Consider the following 26,922-nt stretch of genomic DNA (forward strand, 5'->3'; position numbering starts at 1 on the left):
TTTAGTATAAACAGGATGTGACATGCTACATGGTCATGAATCACAATGGAAACAAGAAATCTAGGGGCGGACACAACGTTTGCAGGACCTAGCAGAAAGACAGAAAGGAACAGGATTATGAAACTGTAGAAAGGAAGGGAACCAGGGACAGCAGAATCACTCTCCTTAGCATTTCACTGGAGTGTGCAGGGCCCCGCCCTTCGAAACAAGAGGCCAGCTCCACTCAAATCACCTTGATTACAGGTTTTATGGCTCTGCATTCCTAAAGGCAAATCAACTAGCTGCAGAATCAGTGGACCTTAAACTTTACCAAGCACTGTTGTGTTCCTGTGTTGATCTTTAGGAGCAACCAGCGTGCTGGTGAAAGTACCTGGCTCTCTGTGGGGAGGTTCAAGAGGGGCGCCTTTTACTTTCTAGTTTGCCTGGATTTAACTGGTTTGAGCACCTACACAACCCAGCTGCGACAGCTGCTTCCCAGCCAGCATTGTTTCAAACTTTCAATGGATTGAAGACTCCCCCCCGCCCACCTAGAAGAAAAGCAATGTTTAAAAAGGTGAGCTCTTCTTCTCTCAATACCCTGTAAGAGCAGAGGGTGGGAGGATGGGAAAACCAAACCTGCAACAGCTGAGAAAGTGGTGTGGCTTGCACACATTTAATGTTTAAAGCCATTTGAAAGCACTTTTGGGTATGTTATCAATGTGGGCACTGTAGGTCAAGGTGTGTGTAACCGGCCGCCACTGTGCCTGACTGAGATGGCAGTGCATCTTTGGTTAATTTCAGGGGGAAGCTCTTTTGGATTATTCATTGCCTACGGTCAGTTGAATGCTGAGCACTGCACAGAGGAGACCCAGGGTCTGTCTCAAGGACCCTAGGGTTGAAAGAGGCAAACTCCATTGAGCCCCAAAGCACTGCTTGACCAGGAGCTGGGTTTACCCTGGAGAAAGGCAGCTTCCTTCTTTCAGCTTCCCAGAGTTGAAGCCAGAGTTTGGGTGTTGGGGGAGGAGGGGCTTGAAAGAATGACTAGGAAGGGTTTATCAGAATGCAGGGATCCAGCACAGAGGAGACTAAAACCTCAGGAGTCCCAAGTTAATCCTGCAATAAAGAGAGACTATAGCTATAACTCATTTGGGTTAGGCATTTTCTTTCAAGAATAAGGGCCCAGTCCTACTTCCAGTGGCTTTGGTGAGAATGGATCAGGCCCTACATTGGCACAATATCATCCAAGAATGTCTTTAAGCCTTGAAATGTCCCCTTCCCATTTAGACTCTCAGATCCCAAGCTGATCTTTAGTTAAAGTAAGCTTTAGCAATGACCATTTGTGGACACTCAGCATCAGCTTCAGCACTTCCTATGAGACTTCTGTCCCTGTAGTTTAAGGAGGAAGATTTCCAAAGGCACCAATTGCAGACAGGTGCCTGACTCCCAGCGAAAGTCCATGAGAGTTAGGCACCTCCCTGCCATCATTTTAAACTCTCGCTGAACCTAAAGATGACCTAAACCACCTCAGCTAAAATGTTCAAAAATAGGCACCTAAAATTAGCCTCCCATGCCTGTCCTGAGGCATCTCAATCCAGGGGCCAGGATTTCTGCAGTGCGGAGCCACCATGGGAGCGGCTGGGTGCTCAGCGCTTTCAAACATCGGGCAGGTGCCTAAAGATGGATTTTAGGAGTTTAGGCTCCTATTTTCAAAGGCTTGGCCCTAGGTACAAATGGGCTTTTACATGAAATGGCATCTTAAAGAAACCGTTCAGAGCCAGCGTCATCCCAAGAGCCCATTTTTACTGGTGTTCTTTAAAGACAAAAGAGCCAACTCTCCGAGTAGGTAAAATCCAATTCTCTTTTATCGTTACCAGGTCAGCAGTAAGAAAACCTCCCCCTCCCCGCAACCCCCTCACATCACCACAGTGAAGTGGTTGAAACCTCCACTCACCACATTGCATTCCAGGATAGCCACCCACTCCATTTCTCACAGGCTTTCATCAAAAGCCGTAAAACACTTGTTCAGACCCTTCAAGCTGCAGCATCCCTGCTCAGGGGCTTGAATGCAGTCTGTTCCTTCAGCAGCTGAATGATCGGATCAATGGTGATTGAATTTAAGACAAACAAACATCCTGCATGCAGAAAGAGTAGTGCAGGGTTGGTCCAGCCCAAATTACTGGGCTCTGTACAGTGGTAAGTGGGTGAGGTTTAATGGCCTGTGATAGGATCTAAGGGTCTCTTCTAGCCTTAAACCCCTGCAAACCTATGAATTAATCTTCTTAACTTCAGTGTGTAGGCAGGCACATTTCTCTAACAGGAATCAAATGACAGCAGCCTCAGGGCTAAGGGTTTAGCTGAGTCAGAGCTGCAGCTGAGCCTGTCTGTCAGGGTCTGTTGACAGGCGTGTGTCAGAAAACACTCCAAGTCATTATTGTTAACACACAGGATTGTGCAGTGGAGGAAGGGGTCATCAGCTGGCCTTCTTTTCTCCCTAGTCTCTGAGGCTGCTCAGCCTGGCTTCAGTCCGGCCATGGTCTCTGCTTGCTCTCTTATGGAATCTGTCCACGCGTCTCATCTCAGGAATCAACCTGCAGCCCCTTTCTTTCTGTTTGGGGTGCTTGTCTGTTCAGGGACAGTTCCCCCAACACTGCCACTCTTCCCTAACCCGCTCCCTAAATTAGTGAGCTAAGCCAGTTGCAGAGACTTTCTGTAAAGCCTGAGGCAGCTCTGTAGTTTCTCCCGGCATCTAACCCCTCTTTCTTTTTAGGTTTTTGTTTGTATTAGAAAACTTGCTGCATTAGTGCGGCTGGTATAGCTAAAATCATTCTGCATGGGGCTAAATGAGTTCAAGTGCATCTGCATTTGGGTTTCTTGTGAGGTAACCAGATTGATTTTAGTCAGACCGGTGCAAGCTTTCTAATGTGGACATGGCCTAAGTGTAGCTTAAGTAATGAGAGTTAGCAGGGGTAGCTTTGCTGTTTCCTCCCAGATGCCCTGTCACACTGGACCAAGATTTTGTCAGAGTTTCCCTGCTCTGCTGTCAGGTGGGCTGGTGTTTGGCTTTCTGGGTTCTTTAGAAGTGCTCCTGTCAGAGTGCGAGGGAGGGGAGGGGAATACTTCTGCAATTCATGTAAAATACAGAATGAGAAATACATACAGAAAACCAGGAGGCAGGAGCCGTCTCTCATGCCTTGGAACGTGAACAGTAATATTTACATCCACCATCTCTCTCTTAGAAGGGGGCCTTTAAAATATTCAGCATATCACTTGGTGCTAGTAAGCTTAACCCCTACTGTTATTTCCATAAGAAAATGGCCAGATTTTTTGGGGGTTGTACCATTCTCTGATGTTTAGTCAACTCTTAATTGGCCTAGTGGACAGAACCCAGTGCTGGCACTCAGGACACCTGGGCCAGCTTGGCTGCTGGGTTCTATTCTGCTGGCCTGCTGGGTGACCCTGGGCAAATCACGTCCCCCCGTGCCTCAGTTTCCTCATCTGTAAAGTGGGGATAATGATACTCCTTTGTAAAGTGCTTGGAGATCTACTGATGAAAAGCTCTGTGTAAGAGCCAGGTGTTGTTATTAATTCTGCTCCATCAGAGTTTAAACCTCAGTCATTTAGCACAGAAAGAAACAGACTAGCAGGGTGGTGAGAACAAGTGGGGGAGGGATAGCTCAGTCGTTTGAGCATTGGCCTGCTACACCCAGGGTTGTGAGTTCAATCCTTGAGGGGGCCAGTTAGGGATCTGGGGCAAAAATTGGGGATTGGTCCTGCTTTGAGCAGGGGGTTGGACTAGATGACCTCTTGAGGTCCCTTCCAACCCTGATATCCTATGAAGGGATGATTGTATGAGCCTGGTTCTGGCTAGACAAAGCTGTGTGCACAATCCATAGGTTTAATGAGCTCTTCCGTGACAGTAAGCAAGGAGCCACTTGCCTAGCCTGTGTCCACACAGGGACGGGCACAGCTCGCGCTAGGTTCAGTCTGTCCCCTGACCTGAGCTGACCACTAATGGGGAAGTGAGGGCCCAGAGACCATGTACATACTGGATCCCCCTCCTGGGGCTGGGAACAGTGAGGGAATTCAGGAAGTGTAACATGCTAGCACTAGCAAAGGACCCAGCTCTGCCCAAATTGAGTGACCAAGAGTGGAAGAGGCAGAGTGCATGGGACACCAGATGCATCCCTTCAGTGCTTGTTCAACAGAGAGACCAGGCCACCAGACTCTGGGTAAATTCATGACTGTCTGCCTGTATTTCCATTTTGCATCCCCCCTTATCTCCTGGCTACATACCCCCTGCTGGCCACCTTGAATAGTGGCTCTAACTTAAATGTTCTCATCCAACACCACACTCTAAGAGATGGTGTGCACCTCTATAGAAGGCCAACCCTATAAACTCCTCCTGGGACACACTTGCATCCTCCCCACCCCATATGGTACCCAAACCCGAGTGTGTAATATTAATCAGCAAGGTTGGAGGGGAGGGAAGGTAAATTTTCAGTGAAAAATTTCAAGAGAAACCCCCCCAGAATTTTCTCAGAAATACGATTTTTCATTGAGTCGGGGGGGGGGGGGGAATCCTTTCTCCCCACCATTCCCTTTTTCTTTTCCAAAGAGAGGGGAGGGAATGGAAAGGGGAAAGAAAGAAAGGAAAAAGCCTGGAAGTCAGAAGTTTTTCCATTTAAAATAAATCCCCTTTCCCTTTGTTTTGGCAAAACATTTCAAACAATATGAACATTTTCCGCAGATGTAGTGTATTGTTTGAAAAACCACTTTTCTTCATGAAAGATTTTTCCTTCCAGCTCTATTGACAAGTTAGTCCTGCCTGTGAGGTTTCATGTAATATCTCACTAACAAAGGTTTTGCATTTATTATTTTGTAATAAATAGGACAATGAGAAAAATAACAATGGAACCAGACTAAAAACCAGACCCAGTTAAGCTGCTTTCGGGGCAGATACTTTTCATGCAGACTCTTGACTTGGTGCTTTAGCTGCAGTGGCACATTTTGCCTAACTGGAAGAAGAGGGGGGAGGGCTAGCTCCGTGGTTTGCGCATTGGCCTGCTAAACCCAAGGTTGTAAGTTCAATTCTTGAGGGGGCCATTTAGGGATCTGAGGCAAAAATTGGGGATTGGTCCTGCTTCAAGCAGGGGGTTGGACGAGATGACCTCCTGAGGTCCCTTCCAACCCTAACCTTCTATGATTCTAAGAGATTTTTGTGGTCAAAAATGGGCCCATAACAATGGCCATACAGGGTCCATCTAGCCCAATATCCTGTCTCTGACAGTGGCCGCTGCCAGACGCATCAGATGGAATGAACTGAACAGGGCAATTTTGGGTGATCTGTCCCCGTCATCCAGTCCCACAGCTTCTGGACGCCCAGATCATGGGGCTGCATCCCTGACCATCTTGGAGGATACCACTGATGGATCTATCCTCCGTGAATTATCTAATTCATACACCAGTTATGCTTTTGGCCTTCACAACATCCCATGGCAACAAGTTCCATAGGTTGACTGTTTGTTGTGTGAGAGTTATGCAAGGCACATCACTGCATAGTTAAACCATCTATGCTGCCGGACGTGTTGCTGCTTGAGGTAGGTGTGAGTGGTTTTGATTTCAGTTATACATGTTGGGGCGAGATCCCCAGCTGCCAAAATTAATTGTAGATCCACTGAGGTGACTAGGGCTATGCCAGTTTACACCAGCTGAGGATCTAACCCTGGTGTTCTTAATCAGGTAGGCTGGGAGAAATGGTTTTGATTCGAAGGCATTTAGACAGAAGCCCAGGTGCTGACACAAGTATAACGAACCTGTAACTGCAGTTATAATCATGGGCCCTGATCCTGCAAATACTTCAGAATGTGGTTATATGAGAGATGCTGTGCCTGGTCTTGCATGATTGTGCACTTGGACTATGCAGGCAGGAGTGATTCTGCATGAAAATAATTCCGTATGCAATTACATTTTTCCCTCCCGCCCCAACTGGATTTTATGTATTTTTAAACACACCTCTGGAATAGTCAGCGCTTTGAAAACAAACCACTAATTAAGTGTTATTGTCATCAAAAATATATTCAAGCATCTCCTCAGTTATTCCAGCTTGCATGCTGTACTCCCCCAGTACCTGATGTTGGTTTATCTATCTTCAGGGCTTCTGGTTTTCAGGGCTTATTTTTAGAAATTTGAGGTCTATGTACATGCCCTCAATTTTTCAGGGCGTTCTTTGATACTGTCATGGGAAGATTTTTTTCATGTACTTCCCAAAATTCTTGTCTTAATAGGATCTACAGTAGACCTCGGAGTTATAAATACCAGAGTTATGAACTGACCAGTCAACCACACACCTCATTTGCAACCAGAAATATGTAATCAGGCAGCAGCAGAGAAGAAAAAAGCAAAAAGCAAATACAGCACAGGACTGTGTTAACCGTAAACTACTAAAAAAATAAAGGGAAAGCAGCATTTTTCTTCTGCATAGTAAAGTTTCAAAGCTGTATTAAATCAATGTTCAGTTGTACATTTGTGAAAGAACAATGTTTTGTTCAGAGTTACAAACAACCATTTCCGAGGTGTTTGTAACTATGAGGTTCTACTGTACTTTAATTTTTATCATGTGTATAAAAGATGACGCACATGTTTGGTTAACCTTTGTATCCTTGTTATTAAATTCCTGGGTTAGCATTTAGTGCGTTTGTTCCCGAGTGTGCTTTAATGAAGTACTGTTTCAAACAGCACTAAGTTAAAGCACACTAGGGAACTTTTAGTGTGCACCAGCAGGGTCTACATAGATCAATTAACGCACGCTTTAGAAATCACACCTCCAGAGCCTGCATTACTGCTCCGTGTAGATAAGCCCTTAGATACCAGCCCAGAAGCAGGGCCATTTTGCCTACGTAAACAAACCACACTGGGAAAGGGATGAAGTCAACACAAACAGAGTGTTTTTGTGTTTTGTTGGATAAACACTGATTTCATTTTTTTCTTGTTATTGGGGGTGTTTGTTGGTTAACACCTAAAATCAGAAGCCTTGACTTGTCGGGGAGCATGCCCTTTTACCCAGCTGAAGTGCCTTGCACACTCTAGGTGCTAGGAGAATAAATACTTAATTTTTCTGGAGTTACCAAAATACTTAGAGAATTGAAAGCCACTTCCCTCCTCCTAGCATAATGACAGGTTTCAGAGTAGCAGCCGTGTTAGTCTGTATCCGCAAAAAGAACAGGAGTACTTGTGTCACCTTAGAGACTATTTGAGCATAAGCTTTCGTGAGCTACAGCTCACTTCATCAGATGCATTCAGTGGAAAATACAGTGGGGTGATTTATATACACAGAGAACATGAACCAATGGGTGTTACCATACAGACTGTAACGAGAGTGATCAGGGAAGGTGAGCTATTACCAGCAGGAGAGCTGGGGGGAGAAAACCTTCTGTAGTGATAATCAAGGTGGGCCATTTCCAGCAGTTGACAAGAACGGCTGAGGTAGTGGCAGGGGGGAATAAACGTGGGGAAATAGTTTTACTTTGTGTAATGACCCATCCACTCCCAGTCTTTATTCAAGCCTAAGTTAGTTGTATCCAGTTTGCAAATTCATTCCAATTCAGCAGTCTCTCGTTGGCGTCTGTTTTTGAAGTTTTTTTGTTGAAGAATTGCCACTTTTAGGTCTGTAATCGAGTGACCAAAGAGATTGAAGTGTTCTCCACCCTATCAGAGGCTCGTTCACCTGCACATCTACCAATGTGATATATGCCATCATGTGCCAGCAATGCTCCTCTGCCATGTACATTGGCCAAACTGGACAGTCTCTACGTAAACAAGAGATCCACTTCCTGGACACTACGGTGCTAATAAGCGATGGTCACATAAACACCACCCTATATCGGAAACCTACTGACCGCTATGCCTACCTACATGCCTCCAGCTTTCATCCAGACCACACCACACGATCCACTGTCTACAGCCAAGCTCTACGATACAACTGCATTTACTCCAACCCCTCAGACAGAGACAAACACCTACAAGATCTCTATCAAGCATTCTTACAACTACAATACCCACCTGCTGAAGTGAAGAAACAGATTGACAGAGCCAGAAGAGTACCCAGAAGTCACCTACTACTGGACAGGCCCAACAAATTAAAAAACAGAACGCCACTAGCCATCACCTTCAGCCCCCAACTAAAACCTCTCCAATGCATCATCAAGGATCTACAACCTATCCTGAAGGATGACCCATCATTCTCACAGATCTTGGGAGACAGGCCAGTCCTTGCTTACAGACAGCCCCCCAACCTGAAGCAAATACTCACAGCAACCACACACCACACAACATAACCACTAACCCAGGAACCTATCCTTGCAACAAAGCCCGTTGCCAACTGTGCCCACATATCTATTCAGGGGACACCATCATAGGGCCTAATCACATCAGCCACACTATCAGAGGCTCTTTCACCTGCACATCTACCAATGTGATATATGCCATCATGTGCCAGCAATGCCCCTCTGCCATGTACATTAACCAAACTGGACAGTCTCTACCTAAAAGAATAAATGGACACAAATCAGATGTCAAGAATTATAACATTTAAAAACCAGTTGGAGAACACTTCAATCTCTTTGGTCACTCGATTACAGACCTAAAAGTGGCAATTCTTCAACAAGAAAAACTTCAAAAACAGACGCCAACGAGAGACTGCTGAATTGGAATGAATTTGCAAACTGGATACAATTAACTTAGGCTTGAATAAAGACTGGGAGTGGATGGGTCATTACACAAAGTAAAACTATTTCCCCATATTTATCTCCCCCCCACCCCCAACTGTTCCTCAGTCGTTCTTGTCAACTGCTAGAAATGGCCCACCTTGATTATAACTACAAAAGGTCCCCCCCGCCCCCAGCTCTCCTGCTGGTAATAGCTCACCTTCCCTGATCACTCTCATTACAGTGTGTATGATAACACCCATTGTTTGTTTCATGTTCTCTGTGTAGATAAATCTGCCCACTGTATTTTTCACCGAATGCATCCTATGAAGTGAGCTGTAGCTCATGAAAGCTTATGCTCAAATAAATTTGTTAGCCTCTAAGGTGCCACAAGTATGCCTTTTCTTTTTCCCTCCTCCTAGTCTCACTCATCTAGTTAAAACATGGCTGTGTGGTTCTTGGTCAAACTTTCCAAAGGGGCAGGGTGAAAACACAAGATACCCACATGCATCTTACACAAATCTTTAGGACAATACCAAGCATAGGAAGTGTCAAGACCAGAGGGAATTTGAGAGAGTTCTCAGTGAGGGATGATGTCCTTTGAAAGGACACATGTGCCTTTTCAGCCTACTAAAGCAATCGCTACACGCAAAGTATTTGGTGCCAAGGGTTAGAACTAGGGGGAACAGCAGGGATAGCAGGACCATTTGCTTTGCAAAAAGCAGGAAACCTCCTTGTCCTTTCCCTCCCGCCATGGGGGAGCCCAGCTTCCTTTCCTTGTGTCCCTACCACTGGCTGAGGAAGTGAGGACTTGCCAGACATGGGGAATAAGATTCTTATACCAAGATGGAAAGTTTCTGGGGCTCCTAGCCAGAAGGTTGAGCAGCAGTGCCCCAGCCTGGAGTGTCCTACGGTCTCTCCTCCCCAGGGAAATTCCCCACCCATGGCTTTGGTATCCACAGCTGCTGCACCATCAAGAGTCCTATAATTCCTGAGGGCCTAAGAAATCCCCCTAAGCCTGAGTCTAGGGCCTAAGGTTTAGCAGATCTGGGCTGGCTCAAGGTGAACAACCGGGGGAGCTCAAGATGAGCTTGGACAGAGGGGGAATGGAAGACAAAGCTAACGGCATAGACTGTGTGGTCCAAAGGATCAGGCGTTGGCCTGGGAGTCAGGAGACCTGGGTTCTATTGCTGGCTGGCTCTGGGCTGCTGTGTGACATGGAACCAGTCACTTCCCCTCCATTACCCCAGCTGGGTAATAACTCCTTTGTAAAGGGATTTGCGGTCTGTGGAGTGAGTGCTGTGTAAGAGCTAAGCATGGCTTTGTGCAAGGTGCTCAGATACCATGGTGATGGGCACCCTCACAAAAACCTAAATTGATAGGGAGAGGAGGTGGCTTAGATGGAGGAAGGGAGAAATAAATAAGTCAGAGGGATAAACACGGAAAGAGCGAGGAAGTGACCTAGGCGGATGAAGGAGAAAGAAGAGCATAGCCAATTAAGGGAAAAGGATGAAAACAGAAACTGCTCTGTGGAAAGTCTGGTGCAAGGGAGACACGAGGAGGTGGGTCTTTAGAGATGTGATTGGGTTAAAATAATTTAGATGGAGAGAAACTCATGGTTCAGGCCACAAACTAACCGCTAACTTAGATTTGGAAGAAACTCGCCCTGTGGGAAAGTTTGGTCATGGTCACCCCCCTTGGAGCAACTAGCAATGCCGACTGTTGGAGACAGGCTACTGTTCTAGATGGACCAGTGGTCCCATGCCGTGCAGTTATGTTCCTATGGAGATATGCACTGGTGTCCTGTATCAGGTGTAGGGGAGGGGATAATGGAGTCTGGTTCTACATGGCATTCTACATTGTTAATGCAGTGCCGCCCTCTGAGGTGGTTTTGTTTTACATTTATGGCTGATAGAAAGGGGAGCAAATTCATTGGATTTGATGCATGTTCATGGATTTTTTAAGATAACTTACCACTGGCAAGTTCTATTAAACAGCTGCAATTGACAACGACATTTTGGCAGAAAGTTTCTCTTCAGTGTTGTCTTGCAATTTCCTGCGTTATAGGAGAATTCATTGGGCATTTCAGAAATGTTCAGAGGAAGAAGCTAACAGTGTTCCAATGTCCGTTCTCTTTTTATGTCAAAGACTCGCCCGTCTGGTGTAGTCTGAATAATGATCGAGGGAGAGAGAAGGGGAAACCCCAGGAAATGCCCCTACAAAGTGGGGTGTCATGTTGGAGAGTTGTATGTGGTCAGAAGATTCTACGTGGTGAGACTTCTGGGGATGGTGTTTTGTTTCTTGCATTTTCTCAGGATGGAGATGTCTCTGTGAAGTTTTGCTTCTTTTTTCTTCATGGTGCAGAGTTTGGCTGGCTTGAGATTGCTTTCAGATTCACTTTCCCTCATTTTCCTTCTCTGCATCCATTCTCCATCTCCACAGGATGATGCAAGGAATACTGCCTCGCTGCCTGACAGATGTCTGTTAGCCCAGCACTTACTTTGGTGAACTTCTTTCTTTTGTTCTGCTTTAATCACTCTCTGTCTAGGAAGATTAAATCTTTCATTTTGGGAGCCACACAGGCTGCTTCTAAATGTGTCTAAAACTTGATAATGGCTTATACAACCCTGGGCTTTGTCACTGAGCCCCACAGTAACCCATGGGAGGAGATGTAAATGGATGGAAGATCAGGGCACACAATTCTGATGTTTGTGTGGGCAGGTTGTCAGCTACAGATGGAACCTAGCTCTGTGTCTAGGATCAGCCATCTTCAAAGTGATGTAACAGTTACTCAGCAGTAATAAGGAGTCTCTTATCCAAGGATCTCAAAGCACTCTACAAAGGCAGATATATATGGAGGAGCAAAGATACAGAGATTTGACAATCAAAGTTTACAAAAGGAGCCATTTAAAAAAAAATCATTGTCTCTGATAGGCATTTGTTTTCATGGGTTGCTTGTCTTTAGGGGTTCATGGATCTGTCTCTGTCATTATCACAGCTGGAGTTGGGGGCCTGTGAAACCATGGACACAGGTCTCCTTATTTTTTTAAACTATCGCTAAGGCTGAATATAGCCTTGAAAATGTGGCCCATCTTCATAACACCAAGCACTAGAAACAGACTTCAAGACAAGCTATTTTCTAGGATTAAAAGTTCAGCCACTGATTGTTTTTTTTCCCCCCTAGTCTCCCGCCATAGCCAGCCTCACCTGGCCTTGGAGACTCCTGAGAACCATAGGTAAAGGGCCAGAGAGGTTTTTTGGTGAGGAAAAAGTCCAACTGATTCATGGCTGTGCATCTGGACTGTCACTTGTGAGCCTAGCGATGGAAGCTTTGGGACCATCTGTATCAAGTTTGTTCCAAGAGCCCAAGGCAGTGTATTGACAGAAGAGATGTCTCAGGAGGTCAGGTATCGGTGGGGGGGGGGAACAGGTTGGAGTGCTATGAACAGTATTTGGGATGGGGACGATGGAGTTCACAGTGCTGCTATGAGAGTCCACCTGGCAGTGTGGCTGTGACCACAGCAGCTCAGGCTGGTTATGAGTCTATGGATTAGACTTGGTCTACACGTAAGTGAGGTCAGCACCTTGCCCTGTGGTTGGCCACACTCCTGCGTGACATTGCCATGCCAACCGAACCCTCACGGCGGATGCAGCTACGTTGACAGAAGAATGCCGCCATCGCTGAAGCGCCTGTCATTCGGGGAAGCAGTGTCCTGCACCAAAGGAAAACCCCGCTTCTGTTGGCGTTGGCTGCGTCCACACCACTGCATTATACTGGCCTATACAGGGATATAGCTATGCTGGTACAGCCCCTGTACTGTACAGGGACCCTTAGGGTTAGACTCCCATTATGTTTCGTTTAAGCATGTTAAGCTTGATTGACTGGAACAGGGGGTGCAGGAAGAATTAAACTGGAGCCATGTCTCCCACTGTGCTGAGTGGGAAATCAAGGCACAGGGCCTAACCTTTAGAGTGTACGCAGCTAATCAGCCCAGGGCCCTGAGCTCATTGCCAATGCCTTTTGAATAGGGTTTTTTTCCTCTTTGCAGAATATGGCCCCGAGAAGAACGCAGCAGGTGCGGGCGGGGCCTTCCACGGAGCAATCCTACGTCTACAAGGTGGTTCTGCTGGGGAGCACGGCCGTGGGAAAGTCAAGCATAGCCTTCCGCTATGTGAAAAATGACTTCAGGGAATCCATGCCCACTGTGGGATGTGAGTGAGTGGCAGCAAGGAACTAACCCTTTGGTGCAATATAAAGGGCCTGACCTGCGTCTCCCTTATAGCAGGCGTACCTCTGCTGAAGTCAGTGGAGCTATGCTCGTGTGAAGTTTGGTTTTGTTGGTGCTAGCAGGCCCAGCAGAGCGCCTACAGGCCATCACTCGGGAGGCAGGCTCCTGTTGGAACTTCCCGGGCAGCTGTGGCGGCTCGCTAACGGGATGTGATCCAACAGAACCCCAGGTTACAGCCAGGGAGTGCGTGGTTCGTTTGGTTTCTCAGCTCAGGCACAGGATGGACGACCGAGAGATAAGGAAAAGTCTGGTTAAGGTAGCGCAAGCTGTGCAGGCGACGGTGTCCGTTTGAAAAGCTGGGCCTTTTCTGATGCTGCTCTTTACAGCTGGGTCTTTAGGCACCTACTTAAGAAGCACTTCTGAAAAAAGCCAGGCCTGAGCATCGACTACTCCCCTGACGCCAGCGGCCAAGTGCCTTTTGAGTTCAATGGCAGGGAGGATGAGGCCACATGCAAGACACATTTCTCCACTGGGGTAGATTGGAGACGCAGGGACCAAGAACAGGTTTCAGAGTAGCAGCCGCGTTAGTCCGCAAAAAGAACAGACTTTATTGAATTGAATCGAATCTATTCCCTTAAGTTAAGCATCCTCACACCTTCTTGTCAACTGTCTAAATGGGCCATCTTGATTATCCCTACAAAAGTTTTTTTTTTTTCCCCTCCTGTTGATAATAGCTCATCTTAACTAATTAGACTTTCACAATTTGTATGGTAACGTCCAACTTATCTGTATATCTATCTATCTATCTTACTATATGTTCCATTCTATGCATCCGATGAAGTGGGCTGTAGCCCACGAAAGCTTGTGCTCTAATAAATTTGTTAGTCTCTAAGGTGCCACAAGTCCTTCTGTTCTTTTTAGGGACCAAGAAATCATGAATAGGGAAACAGCAACGCAGCTGTATTCATTGTGCAGTTAGAGTGACATCTAGTGTTTCATTGCAGGTAATGTAGCATTTAAATAGGTCTCAGCAAGGGTCATATTATTACAAAGCTCATGTCAGCAGTGGGTTTTGGTGGCATTTGAACGGAGCCTGCAGTTCTGACTAACCCAAGAGAGCGTTTACAGCATTTAATGGTAAATGGTAGACTTTCCCCTTTGCAATCCCTCCCCCCACACCCCGGCTTTCCCAACTGCCCCCACAGAAATACTACCAATTGCTCTGTGTTATCTATGGATGTGTGCCAGTCCCATTCTCAGCGTTCACTGCAAAATTGCACCACGTTCTTACTCTCACTGCAGAAACTGACACAGGTGTGCCCTTGAATCCTAGGAACTGCACTTCAGAGTCTGATCTTCTGGCGTTAGGTCGGAACCACCCCCAGTATAATTCCTGGGTGTCAGAAAAACAGACGTAACGCTCTGTTCCACGCTGTTTGTGTCAGAGGACTTAACAAGTCTGCTTCTTGGATTCCCTCTGATGGCTGACAGCAAGGCCTCCAACAGATGACATTTAAAGTCTGTCTTCCCAGACTCCCAGTAGCTCTGCCCATTAGATAGCTCTGGCCAGCAATCTAGTCCAAGCACCCCACCTAGCCTCCCCCCCGATGTCATCGGCATACCTGCCTTTGACATCATTTTCATGGTGTTTAAACAGAAACCCACTCACATGAGAACTAGGTGAAATTTCAGCCAAAGATTTTTTTTTTCTGAAAAAGCTGCCGATCCAGTGACACTACTACATGTTATGAGTTCATGGTCGCAGTAAGAAAAGGAGGACGTGTGGCACCTTAGAGACTAACCCATTTATTTCAGCATAAGCTTTCATGAGCTACAGCTCACTTCATCGGTGTTAGTGTAGCCATGTTGGGCCCAGAATATTAGAGAAACAAGTAGGTGTTTTATTGGACCAATTTCTGTTGGTGGAGGGGACTAGGGTGACCAGATATCCCAATTTTATAGGGACAGTCCCGATATTTGGGGTTTTATCTTATACAGGCGCCCGTTACCCTCCACCCCGTCCTGATTTTTCACAATTGCCGTCTGATCACCTGAGAGGAGACAAGCTTTTGAGCTTTACAAAGCTCTTCAAGGTCTGGGTAGGATGCTGAGTATATAGCTGAAACACTCTGGTTCCTTCCTCGGACCTGAAGAAGACCTCTGTGTAGCACGGAAGCGTGTCCCTTCCCCCCGACAGAGGTTGGTCCAAGATAAGATCTTATCTCACCCACCTTGTGAGTTCATGGTAGTTTCACTAAATTGTTTGTTTAAAAAAACCCACCTGAACAAAATATCACGTTTCAATTTTCTGGTTTGAAATTACTTTCAAAAATTCCTTTAGTCTTATTTTTAAAAAATTATTTAGAATGGTCAAAGTCGAAATAAATGTTTAATTTGACCCACAATGAAATTTCTCTTGACTTAGAGTCAAAATCTTTGAAACATTTCATGTGGTGTTGGACTTGCAATTAATTTTTTTTGACTTTTCAAATTGCCACCAACAAAACCAAACCACCATTATTCACACAGTTCTGCTACACGCTCCCATCATCAGATGCAAAAAGGTTCACCTCAGTAGGCAACACTGATGGAAAACATGGCTTCAGTTTTTATTGGAGATGTCAACACAAGGTCAGTTAAGTCTCTTTAGGAAGTTTTACAAGCTTACAGACCCTGCTATGAGCTAGAGAGGCCATTGATATTCATGGGACTGATCCCCATCTGTTCTATGTTGACTTCAGTGGAGGTAAGGCCAGTTTACATAAGCAAGGATCTGGCTCTGTGTCTTTATGTCAGAAATAGGCAGAAAGACACTTTTCTTCCTGTTTTACAGAAGGATCCTGACCTTTGTCAGGAGAGTGGGGATGGAGGATGGAGGGCCCAGGGGGTCTCCCACTCTTCCACACAATCCAGGCAGTCACAGAGCCTATACCAAGAAGCGTGGTGTCATTTGCCTACATTAACTGGCACTCAGAGAAGTCTTCTGTCCCTCCCAGAGCTCTCTGGAGAGCTTTGGCTCTGTACTGCCCCCTCTACGTCAAGCCCATGTCTGTGTTAGACAATCTGGCCCTTAACAGATGGCTTCTGCCTATCTACTGTGCACAGCCGCACATTTGAGCTGCTATAGCATTTTCAGTCCAAGGATCTTCGAACATTTTGCAGACATTTGCTCGCTTTCACAGCACTCCAGGGAGGTGGATTTTAATTAGACCCATTTTCCATCTGGGCAAGCTGAGACAGAAAGGTTAAGGGCTAGCTTGGGACTTTGCCCACACATTTGCCTGGGGACTATGGGAAAGCAAAGGCCTCTCCTCCCACCTTTACACCCCTGGGCCAGGTGTGCAGGAGTAAACATGCATCTGTCACTTCCCTAGAGCAGGGAGAGAGGGCGAGCAGGCATGGCCTGGGTGCCACCCCCGCCCACTGGCCAGCCTAGCCCTGCCAGTTTGGGGGTGGGGCAGGTTTGCTGACATGGGCTAAGAGCAAGAAAAAGCAGTGATAGAATTGTAGCTCAGAAGCATCTGAGCACCTCCCCGGGACTACTCGTGGGACAGCGCTGCTTATGTATAATCAGGGCCCACTCGAGACTTAAGTGACTTGCCCAAGGTCATACAAATCAGTGTCAGGGAGATTGCAGTATTTCTGTTATAGCAGCACCCAACAGGGGCCAGGCACCATACAGCTGGATTAGAACTCAAGACTCCTAATTCCCACCCTGCCATCACATTTCCTCCAACTAGACAGCTGCAAAACCAAAGCTTGCTAATGCCACTAATATTGACGGTCTGTCAGCCCTGCTGAAGCGCATTGGTGTAGTACAGTGCTGTTATTGGGCAGTACCAGTTCACCAGCATGTTGGTTACATTGCTTTAGGTGAGGGAGGAGGTGTTTTTATCTCTCTCTCTCTCTCTCTCGCACACCTCCCCCCCGCATAAACCCTTTCCAACTGAATCTTGACACCCATCTTTCACACAGGTTACCGAGATAAAGGTTAACATCTAATAAAGGGGCATGCTATGACTTTCTCAGTGAGCTGTCCCATCTCTGTTGCTTCCAGGTTCTTTCTTCACCCAGCTGGTATGTTTAGAGACTGCCACGATTAAGCTTGAGATCTGGGACACTGCAGGACAAGAGAAGTACCATAGCGTTTGCCGTCTTTATTACAGGGGAGCTAATGCTGCCCTTCTTGTATATGACATTGCCAGAAAGGTAAGACAAGTGATGGCTTGTTCCTCCGCCTCTCTCCTCCGGAAGCCTTTCCAAAATATCCAGGCCGAATCTTGATAATGCAGCCACGCCGCTGGTACATTGCAATAGTTCTAGCATAGGGTAGCTTCCCAGTACATCTCCAAACATTTCAACCAAGACGACTTTTCCCTGCACATGTCATGTAAGGGCTACTTTGTGGGCAGGCTTATCCTTCGTCTTCTGGTAAAGATGGTTGAAGACATGCAAGGAACTGGTACAGACATTTCACTTACAGTGGACAATAAAGGCTCATGCTTTCCCCCTAAAACCCAAGATTTCTCTATCTACCCCTACCTCCCAACCCAATCCACCCCAACAGCCAAGTAGGTAATGGAGGAGCATCACTAAGTGCTCTTTGTCCCCCTACCCTCATGTAACCCACACACCTTCTGGGTGTGGTGTTCTGTCTCATCTAGTGGCACCAAGACCACTTAGCGAGATAAAATGAGCCTGGCTCTACAGCCTTGGCTAAGAGTCAGTTGGCTTTTAGCTCATGAGGTAGAGGCTCATGCAGTAAGCAGCAGGTTCAATCCCACCCGCCAACGGCCGGGGTCTGTAGTCGTTACAGTCACTCCCTGGACTTTAAGGATGATATAGTGACAAAGATTAAACGCATCTGTTAGTTGGCTTACACTAATGTCCATTTTTGATGGACTGTTCCAGGGGGACATGTTGCCTGATCTCCCACTACATTATGCATGTCTTTTCCCTTTTACTGGTAGCACGCAACACACAGGAACCACAAAACCAAGGGCCACATGCCTGTATTACTGCCATGGTAGTTACAGAAGGAGAAGACCATAGGCTGCTGTAGAGTAATGTCTCACAGTAACAGAACTTTATGGAAGAGATAAGCCAAGTTTTTAAGAATCCTTGCCCCATCACGAAAGAGCCAAATCACCTCAGCCCATCACCTGTAAGCTGGGTCTATGACCCACTGCAGATCCATGGTGGTTTGATCATGTCTGATGGAGTAGGAGAAGTCATCCTCCTTGGCTTTGGGGAAGGAAGTACATTTAGAGCCGGTTCCATGCTGAGTAGCCCTCCTAGCATCACTACCTGTGACAAGCACATAACCCATTTGTTTCTACAATTTTTAGCCCTCACTTGCCAATCTCCTTTGGGCCACGTGACAGCTCATGGGTATCTGTCGGTTTATTGTCTGTGTGTCTGTCTCTCTCACCTTTCCAGGCAACTTTTGCGAGAGCAAAGCTGTGGTTGAGGGAATTAGAGAAGGAATTTCTTCACGATGAGATTGTGATTGTTTTAGTCGGCAATAAGACAGATCTTGCCGCTCAGCGGGAAGTCACCTTTGAGGTAAGTGGCGTCACTGCAGGAAGATCTCACCACTTGGTAGAATACCTCTTTCAAAAAACAACCGAGTGCTGCACTTCGGGCTTTCAGACTGAACAGTTCTTAAGTAAATGTTTAGGTGAATGCGATTCTCCTAGCAGCGAGCAATATAGCAAGACCCCACTGGGTGCCAGGGATGTTAAGAGGTCATTAATCCCATTTTGCCCTCTGTTTCAGCTGCTAACTTTTTTGGATCTTAGAGACTTTCCTGAGCTATGGTGGGTTTGTTCAGAGGGTTCAGAGTGTGCCATAGGTAGATGTCTATTGTCCCTTTTTGTAGCTTCACATTAAGATGTACAGTGGATGCATCCAGAAAGATTCTACTGTCCTCAGCAATATCCTCTCTTGGCGTAATGGGCAAAGTCTATCAGAAATGGTAGAATCTTTTCAAGCACATTGAGACAGCCCTTTCTAGCACTATAGATCAGCTCATTTATCTCTAGATATATCTCTGATGAAGTGGGTTCTAGACCACGAAAGCTTATGCCCAAATAAATTTGTTAGTCTCTAAGGTGCCACAAGGACTCCTCGTTTTTTTAAGATATACATAAATCACAGTGGAACTGCACTAAGAACCACCTCAACACAAGAAACCCTCTGTTTTAAGAGCCAACTTTAAAGTGTTTTCATGATTCCTGTGCAATTGTATGACCTGTCATTAAGTGCCATCTCAACTAGGCAGCCAACTTTCGCTAGTCCCCTTGTGACTTAAAGGTAAATCAAAGCCAGCACTGGGCTGCTTTAGAGTAAAGGGTAAAACAGGTTTATTAACAAAAAGAGAAAGGATTTGAAGTGAGTTTACGTATAAAGGCTAGAGTTAGAAATAGTTATAAACAAAAGTGAAAAATGCTTTCTAGGGACTAAGACTTAACAAAGCTACAGTCTTGGTTCAGGGTAAGATTGGCACATGACCTTCCAACAAGATGGCTGACCAACCCCTCTGGTCAGGATCTCCCACAAAGTCCAAAGTGCCTGGTGCCTTTGTCGTTTTAGGTAAAAGATCTTTGCCTAAGCAGGTTTCTCACCTCTATTCAATTCCCAGAGACTTCAATTCCCCTTTGGCTGAAGGACCCATCCTTCTCAGCTTGCAAGAGCTCCGGCCCCTTGTGTCTGTCTAGTGATGGATAACGTAGGGGTTCTCTGCCCCTCTGTTTATAGTCCAGTAAGCCATTGAAAAGCATCTCCCCCAAAGTTCATTGTGCTTGCTTGCAGTGGCAGGAAGGCTTTCTAGGGGTGTATCTCTATTCCCCCTTTGAGACTGGTAAGTGGTTATCTTTCCCCACTTGCTGTCCTGATGGCTTGGTTTACCTTGCCCATAAATATGCCTTTGTTGCCTCTTCCTGAAGGTTGGTCAGACCAGCAAAGACACAGTTCTGTGTGATCCGGACATGCTGACTCCCCAGCTAGTTGTGAGCTTTGATAGTTCTGTTTACTGCCTAGGTAAACTGCAATCCCCCTGTCACGGGCCAACCCTGCTTCACTGGTACTAGAGGCCTTGGCAGACCCATTTTCTACTTTGCTGAAAGACAGATTTTAAAATGTAAGATCAGAACATCCAGGACTCCATGTATCGTGTCAATACACACATCTCACAAAGCTCTGAACCACCCGTGTCATTGCTTTTCCAGGGAGATATCACATGATGCCTGTTAGATACAGATCATGACCCCAAGGAATTGGGCTACATTGGTCAAGCCAGCTGAAACGCACTGCTTGATGTTAGGGGGCTTATTCCTTCACCCACTTACTTCCCTGGTCCTTCTCACATGAACAGAGAGCAACAATACCCGAAGTCCAAAGGTGCAAACAATTCGATGTTTATTGGGGTGAACTTCCAGCAAGCATGATTCCAGTTTCCTTCCTTAGTATCCTCCTTCCCAGCTCTGACACCACAGAGCCTTACACCTGTGTCCCTGTTCCCATTCCTACCCTTAGCCAAACATGATTCCAACTTCCTTACTCCCATTTCCCCCTTTAGCAAAACATGATTCCAATTTTCTTACCCCCATTCCCTGTTCCCATCTCACATGCCCACCCACACCCCGTCACTTCCTCATTGACTACAGATTATATAGTAAAACTTGAGTTCTGCTTAGCTATACCTTAACCAATCATTTTCCTGAAATTTAACTAACCAATCCTAACATATTGTAACATGATTATGTAACCAATTATATCCCACCACCTCAATTAGTTTACACCCAGCAAAATTAATTATACAGCAGACAGGAACAATCACAGAACCAGACAGAGATTATACAGACAAACAACAGCAAAATGGGAACTATAATGACAAAACAATACAGAAGTGAGGATTTCACATCCCAGCTATTGATAAGTGAGTTCTTGCCAGACAGGATGCTATCAAACTAAGTTTCCTTTTACATTTTCTAGGCACTTCCCTTTCTCTGGAGGTGATAGGAATACAATCCTGTCCTGATAGTGCCTAACAGCCCAATAGCACCTTATTTCAATGTGACTAGTTTGGAATGTGAGGATGTGACCGTTCGCTTCCCAGCTTATGGCTGCCTCTGCTGCTTAGCCAAAGGCCTTAGCCTAAGAACAGGGCCTCAGACTGTCGCAGTAAGAGAAGGCCCTTACACTGGCAGACAGTGATTTTGATTCTTTCTTTTATACCTCTATCACTAGCCAAGTGATAAGAATACACCTAAATTCTTAGAGTACAGGCCTTTGCAGACAGGCCTGAATATCTATATCCTAACACTTGATACCATGGAGCCCTTGGCCTTTGGGATGCTGTTAGGGTCACACCTTCCCCCTTACAAAGCAGGAGGGTTAGCCACTGGCTGGCCCGGAGGCAGCAGGTCAGAACCCTCTCTCCTGGATGGGGTGTCTGCCCCCATGTTTTCTTTCCCCTTTACATAAAGGAGACAAAACAGGTTCCTTCTGTCTGTTTACAGTCTCTGGGGATGTGGTATTGGGGAATAGCTGTGATTTCACCTACAGAGTTGTCACAAACATTTCACAGTGACATTACTGACCAGTGTGGTGTTAGATTTCAAACAACATAGTATACCTCACCTTTTAAATAAGTATCATGACACCAGTGAGTGAGGTGTGGTGAGAATGTCACGCCTGACAAGAGTCACTGACCCAGAGTAACAAACCACCAGTGGGCCTCTGTGTCACACAACTAAACATGGGTAGGTCTTCAGTGCAGTTAACCCCCCACCCACTTTGTAGTGAGGGTGCAGAACAAACTATTCCAGTGCCGATAGGCCTCCAGTGCCTTCCCACAATTCCCCTTGTGCGCCCAGAAGGAGAGTGGCGTTCTCCCACAATCCCCTGGGAAAGAATCAGAGGGGTTCAGCGTACTGCAGCAGACAGAACCATGGGCTATGCCTCCAGAAGCCAGAGCGACACACTTGGGAGAGCTCAGCACCAGTGGGGACATAATAATTTGGGGAGGGAGTTGCCATGTGGCTGCTCACCGCCAGGCTAGGCCAACTTGGGTGCCAGTCACCTGAGTTAGCTGCTGTGAAGACATACCAAGTGAAATACAGCTATAACTGCAGGCTGTGTGTCATCTGGACACTCGCTCCATCGCATGTGCCCTTGCCTAGTGTCATTTGATCATGCAGGCTGTTGTGATGCCTTTCCTCCAGGGCTCTGATCGAAATGGTGGGGATTAGGGCTGGCTAGAAAACAAGACTTCCATTGTGTGAGAAATGGAGGCACCAGGCAGAGCAGGGATTCAAACCTGGGCTTCCCAAGTGATCGCCCTACACACAGGGCTGTTGGCTAGTCTGGGTCAGGGGCTCTCTCACCAGAACACCAGCCTGGACTTGAAAAACCTTCTTGAGGAAAGTTTAAGCTAAACCCACATTTCTACAAAACACATTTTTGTTATCCACACCGGCATTTTCCAATAGAAATACGTTGGCAAAGAATTCCTGACCAGCTGTAGCAGAGATAAGGGTAGGGTGAGAAGGGGGCAGGGAGGCTGAGCGTAGTAGCCTTATCTGCCAACTTCCTGGCTTGTTGGCTTTAAATCTTAGCACAGGATAGCCTGTTAGTACATGTATGGTTGCAGTTATGCTCCTGCTTTGACCCTGTAGTATTTATGAGTTGACTCCTTTCTCCTCACACCCCCCCCACCCCGCCCCACTTTGGACAAGATCTTGCTCTGAATATGTCCTGTAGAAACCAGGCCATCTGCAAGGCTACTGCATCAAAACCCGGTGAGCCAGCGAGTTTTAACACGGTTATATCAATGAGTGGTTCCCACCACACCACACTCTGATTCCGGTCAGAGAGCTGTTGCAATGCCTTGAGCGGTGCAAGAGAGAAAACAAGCGGGGCCTAAACAGTTAGGCTGCAACCGTGTGAATGGAACGGAAGGCGCGTGAGCTGGGGCAATAGGAAGCTTTAGGCTTTGCAGCAGAATCTGCAGGAATGCAAGGGTGGCTGTATCACCGGACACCCCGCTCTTCAGAAAGATGGGGAACTAAAGTCAGCGTCTGCATGAGTGGGGTACAAGATCTACTGTGCACTTGTGTGCTGTGGACTAACTGGCCCATAAGGACCTGCTGGCACCACGGAGAGTTCCCTAGTATGCGTCACCGTAGCCCGCACACGCCTGTTAGTGCTCAACACACTGGAATGTAGCCCTCCGCCCCCAGTGCAGACTAATGCACCATGCAGATGACGTCTAAGCAGGAAGGCTCCTTTGTACATCATTGCTTTGACCGTGCAAGTGTTGGTGCTAACGACGGGGGTGCGAGGCCCTAAGGCAGTTTGCAGCATCCAGCATAGAGACTTGTTCCAGAGCCACCTTTGCGAATAGCTGGAGATTGCGACATGCTCCTCTTCCTACTTCTCAGCCACTAGTCAGCCAGGGCAAGTTGCGGTACTCCTGCTACACCAGTGTGTGTGTCCGTTCTGAGCTCAGTAATCTCTTCTCTGGGTTGGTTCCATGTAGCCCTGTCCACACTGGGCAGGGCTTGGTCATGCCTGCGGTGACTAATCATACAGGGAGGAGCTGTGTCTCCCTGTCAGGCCTAAGGACAAGATCCAATACCTCCTAAATGGAGCCCTTATTTCCACCACCTTCCAGGATGGTTACAGGGGGACATTTACCAGGCTGGATGTGATTACAGTGCAGAACACACCGAAGTCTACTTTGAAATAACCCTGTTTTTGTACCTTCCACCCCTCCCCCCACAACTAGGAGGCGGAGGAGTTTGCAAAGAGCAGAAGCTTAATCTACATGGAAACGTCAGCAAAATCCAACCACCACGTGACCGAAGTCTTTATGGCCGTAGGTAAGTTCCAAGTGAGAAGCTGCTGTACAGGTAACAGCATGAGAGAGATGCTGAGGTCTGTGCCAGCTCTTTGCCTTCTGAGCCATAGCACAGCACTGCTTATCTCCTCCCAGTTGCTCCGGGGCAATTAGGGTTGAGTCACTTGACCTGAGGAGGTCCAGGAACTGGAAAGTCTTTACCGTGAATGCAGCAGTGCATTGCCTCTAGGCATAGACAAGAGGGGACTGGGTACACTCTGGCCTGTCGAGCCTGACAGCTGCCAACAGCAAGTGGGACAGACCCAGAGCAGCTGCTTCCCCATTCCAAACACAGACAGGCTGCCCCCCCTGTTGCGCCCAACTTCTGAGACAAGCAAACTTCTGGAGTGGTTCTGCTTTTGCTGGCGGGGTGAGGGTGGAACCTGCTGAACGTGGGGGAGGTTCCCCCACCCAACCACCCTTGGGAACACCAGTCATTGGCCCTAGCAGTGGGAAGGTGGGAATTTCTCCCCGCCCGCCAGATTCCTCACTGCTACTCCAAGAGGATCTCTTCTCTCCGAGACCCATTCCCCTTGGCTCCAGTTATGATCCCCAAACAAAACAAGCCCATGTTTCTTTCATCCCTCAGGACAGAGATCAGAGGCCTTACCCAGGCAGGAAAACAAGATCCCTGGATCCTTCTTCCTTAGGATCCTTCTTCCTTAGCCCTCCAACTGTTTAGGACCGTGGCTCTCAACCTTTCCAGACCACTGTACCCCTTTTCAGGAGACTGATTTGTCTTGTGTACCCCCAAGTTTCTCCTCACTTAAAAACTACTTGCTTACAAAATCAGACACACATACAGAAGTGTTGCAGCTCCCTATTACTGAAAAATTGCTTACTTTCTCATTTTTACCATAATCAATTAGAATATAAATATTGTACTACACTTCAGTGTGTAGTACACAGAGCAGCATAAACAAGTCATTGTTTGTGTGACATTTTAGTTTGTACTGACTTAGCTACTGCTTTTTAATGTAGCTTGTTGTAAAACTAAGTAAATATCTAGATGAGGTGATGTATCCCCTGGAAGACCTCTGCGTACCCCTGGTTGAGAACCACTGGGCTAGGAAACGGAGCCAGAGGCTCAGCTAGACCCTGGCGCAGAGAGTCTTTGAGGTTTCTTCTTAGGACAAGCACATCCAGCCCCGTCCCAAGAACCAGTTATGCCCAGAGATAATCCCAAGTTGTCAGTCCTCCCGTCACACGAATGTCTGACCACTGCCAAGCCACCAACGACGCTGGTTTCATGGGAGGCTAACCAGAGCCAGCGGTTTGTAGACTCTTCTGGCGAGCCGTTTCTTCCCCACATGCAGGCCTGGAACCCTGGAGCTCTGTCCCACCTATCCTACTTAGCCTCCTGGGCCTCCGATGCATTGCTTACCCCAGAGATGTTAGCCAGATGACCCGGTTTTACCATATAGGGATTCAGACATGGGATATGCCTCCAGCTTGACCCTGCACTAGTGCACATATGGCAAACGGCTTTACCTTGGCAGCCAGTGAGATGGCACTAGGGTCTGCTCATGTTTGTTCCTGTTAATGAGACCGTTCGGAGAAAGCTCTAGAATAATAGGGTACGACAGCGACAACAGATTCCACCTTCAACGTATCATGAACCAATAATAAGCATTTACTACCCAATAGATATTCTTGCTCCTTAAGAATGCCAGCAGTTTGATAGTGGCAATTCATGAGACTCCTAGCACCCATCTTATGCCAATTTCAAGTGAGGGGCTCCTACTTCTAGTTCCTTTTTAAAAGAATTTCACTAAAGCTTATAGAGATGTGATTTGCACATCATCACCATTCTATTTTATCATGGGATTTCCTACAGACAACTTGGTGCAATACAACATTTGCTGTACCGTGATGTTTTTAGGGGTATGTCCATGATGCAGGTGCAAGGGAATCTGTAGATGTTCTAGGGCGGGGAATGAAGAGGAGTATGGGAGAGTCCTGAGGGAGGGACCATTTTCTAGAAAGAACGAAGGAGCATGAGGAAAATTGTGAATGGGAGTTTGTTAAATAGTAAGTGCAGGAGCCAAGAACTATGTGGGTTTCAAGGTAAAAAAAATAGGAAGTTAAAATGTAAACTTAACTTAAATCCATCAATGTTATAAATAAGAACATAAGGACGGCCAGACTGGGTCAGATCAAAGGTCCATCTAGCTCAGTATCCTGTCTGCCGACAGTGGCCACTGCCAGGTGTCCCAGAAGGAATGAACAGAACAGATCATCATCAAGTGATCTATCCCCTGTTGCTCATATTTAGATATTTTAAATCTTAATAAATTTAAAGGGACAGATCCCCAGGCCTAGCCAAATAGCACATGAGGGAAGGAGAAAGTGGCTTTAAGCCTCCTTTTCCTCTCTCTATTGCTTATCGTGGGTCAGTCCTTGGCATAAATTGAAACAGCCCTGGGGCTGCTCTAAGTTTCACCACCAGGAACCATTCTTCTGGTTGGGGATTGGGGTGCTCTGGCCACACCCCAGTCCACTGCTGATGGGAGGGGGACACAGCAGAGGAACCCCTAGCTGCCCCCTTAGCAGCTGGAAAGTTGTCCTAACAAAGTCAGAGCAGGGTCTGAGGATGTAGCACAAAATGTTAAAATAGCTCGGCAGAGAAGGACCGAGAATTTCTTATTCTGAGTTTCTTCACAGCTCACAAGCTATTGAAACAGGAACAACAGAAGGAATCAGCCCTTCAGCATCAGCCCTGGAAGAAGTCACGTGTGGATCTGCGAGAGCCAAGCAATCAGACTAAGAAGTGTTGCATGAACTAAAGGAAATGGCAGACTGACCTAGGTTTACCATCAAATGCGTTTTTATTGTGGGGGAGGGAAGGAATGCTGGCCCTATGTATTGTGTGAAGTGCTGGTTTTGCCAAGGCAGCATGGTTCTCGGGGCAGCTTGTGTGTCACTGTGATTATTGCTTTTTAAAAAAATTATTATTGTCAGTGTTCGATTGAAGAATTGTACGAGAGGAGATATTGCCGAGTGCAAGGGACCTGAAAAGCCCTGCAAATCTCCTCTCGCTTGTGTTTGTTCAGTGTTATCATTATACAAGAATACATTGTAAAGTATCTTCACAAATAAAAACAGCAAA

The 26,922-nt window shown here is 46.7% G+C and overlaps 1 protein-coding gene across 2 annotated transcripts; it reads left to right on the forward strand.

The window, feature by feature from the left end:
- The first annotated feature begins 89 nt into the window (after positions 1–89).
- Positions 90–26,922, forward strand: RAB17 (RAB17, member RAS oncogene family). Of its 2 annotated transcripts, XM_073306761.1 has the most exons (7): positions 90–553; positions 11,866–12,088; positions 12,731–12,893; positions 16,968–17,119; positions 18,350–18,475; positions 23,703–23,796; positions 26,478–26,922. In XM_073306761.1, the coding sequence occupies exons 3-7, from the start codon at positions 12,734–12,736 to the stop codon at positions 26,597–26,599; spliced, it is 654 nt and encodes a 217-aa protein (XP_073162862.1). In that variant the 5' UTR covers positions 90–553; positions 11,866–12,088; positions 12,731–12,733; the 3' UTR covers positions 26,600–26,922. The 2 variants fall into 2 exon arrangements, with proteins under 2 accessions (XP_073162862.1, XP_073162860.1); XM_073306759.1 differs by lacking the exon at positions 11,866–12,088 and having other exon boundaries at positions 91–553.

Source organism: Lepidochelys kempii, chromosome 11 (genome assembly GCF_965140265.1).
Source record: "Lepidochelys kempii isolate rLepKem1 chromosome 11, rLepKem1.hap2, whole genome shotgun sequence".
NCBI lineage: Eukaryota > Metazoa > Chordata > Testudines > Cheloniidae > Lepidochelys > Lepidochelys kempii.

Bases quoted from the DNA above. Each gene is read 5' to 3' on its own strand.
- RAB17 (XM_073306759.1), top strand. The intron at 17,120-18,349 runs GTAAGACAAGTG...TCACCTTTCCAG, and splicing joins TATATGACATTGCCAGAAAG to GCAACTTTTGCGAGAGCAAA. The intron at 18,476-23,702 runs GTAAGTGGCGTC...CCCCACAACTAG, and splicing joins AGCGGGAAGTCACCTTTGAG to GAGGCGGAGGAGTTTGCAAA.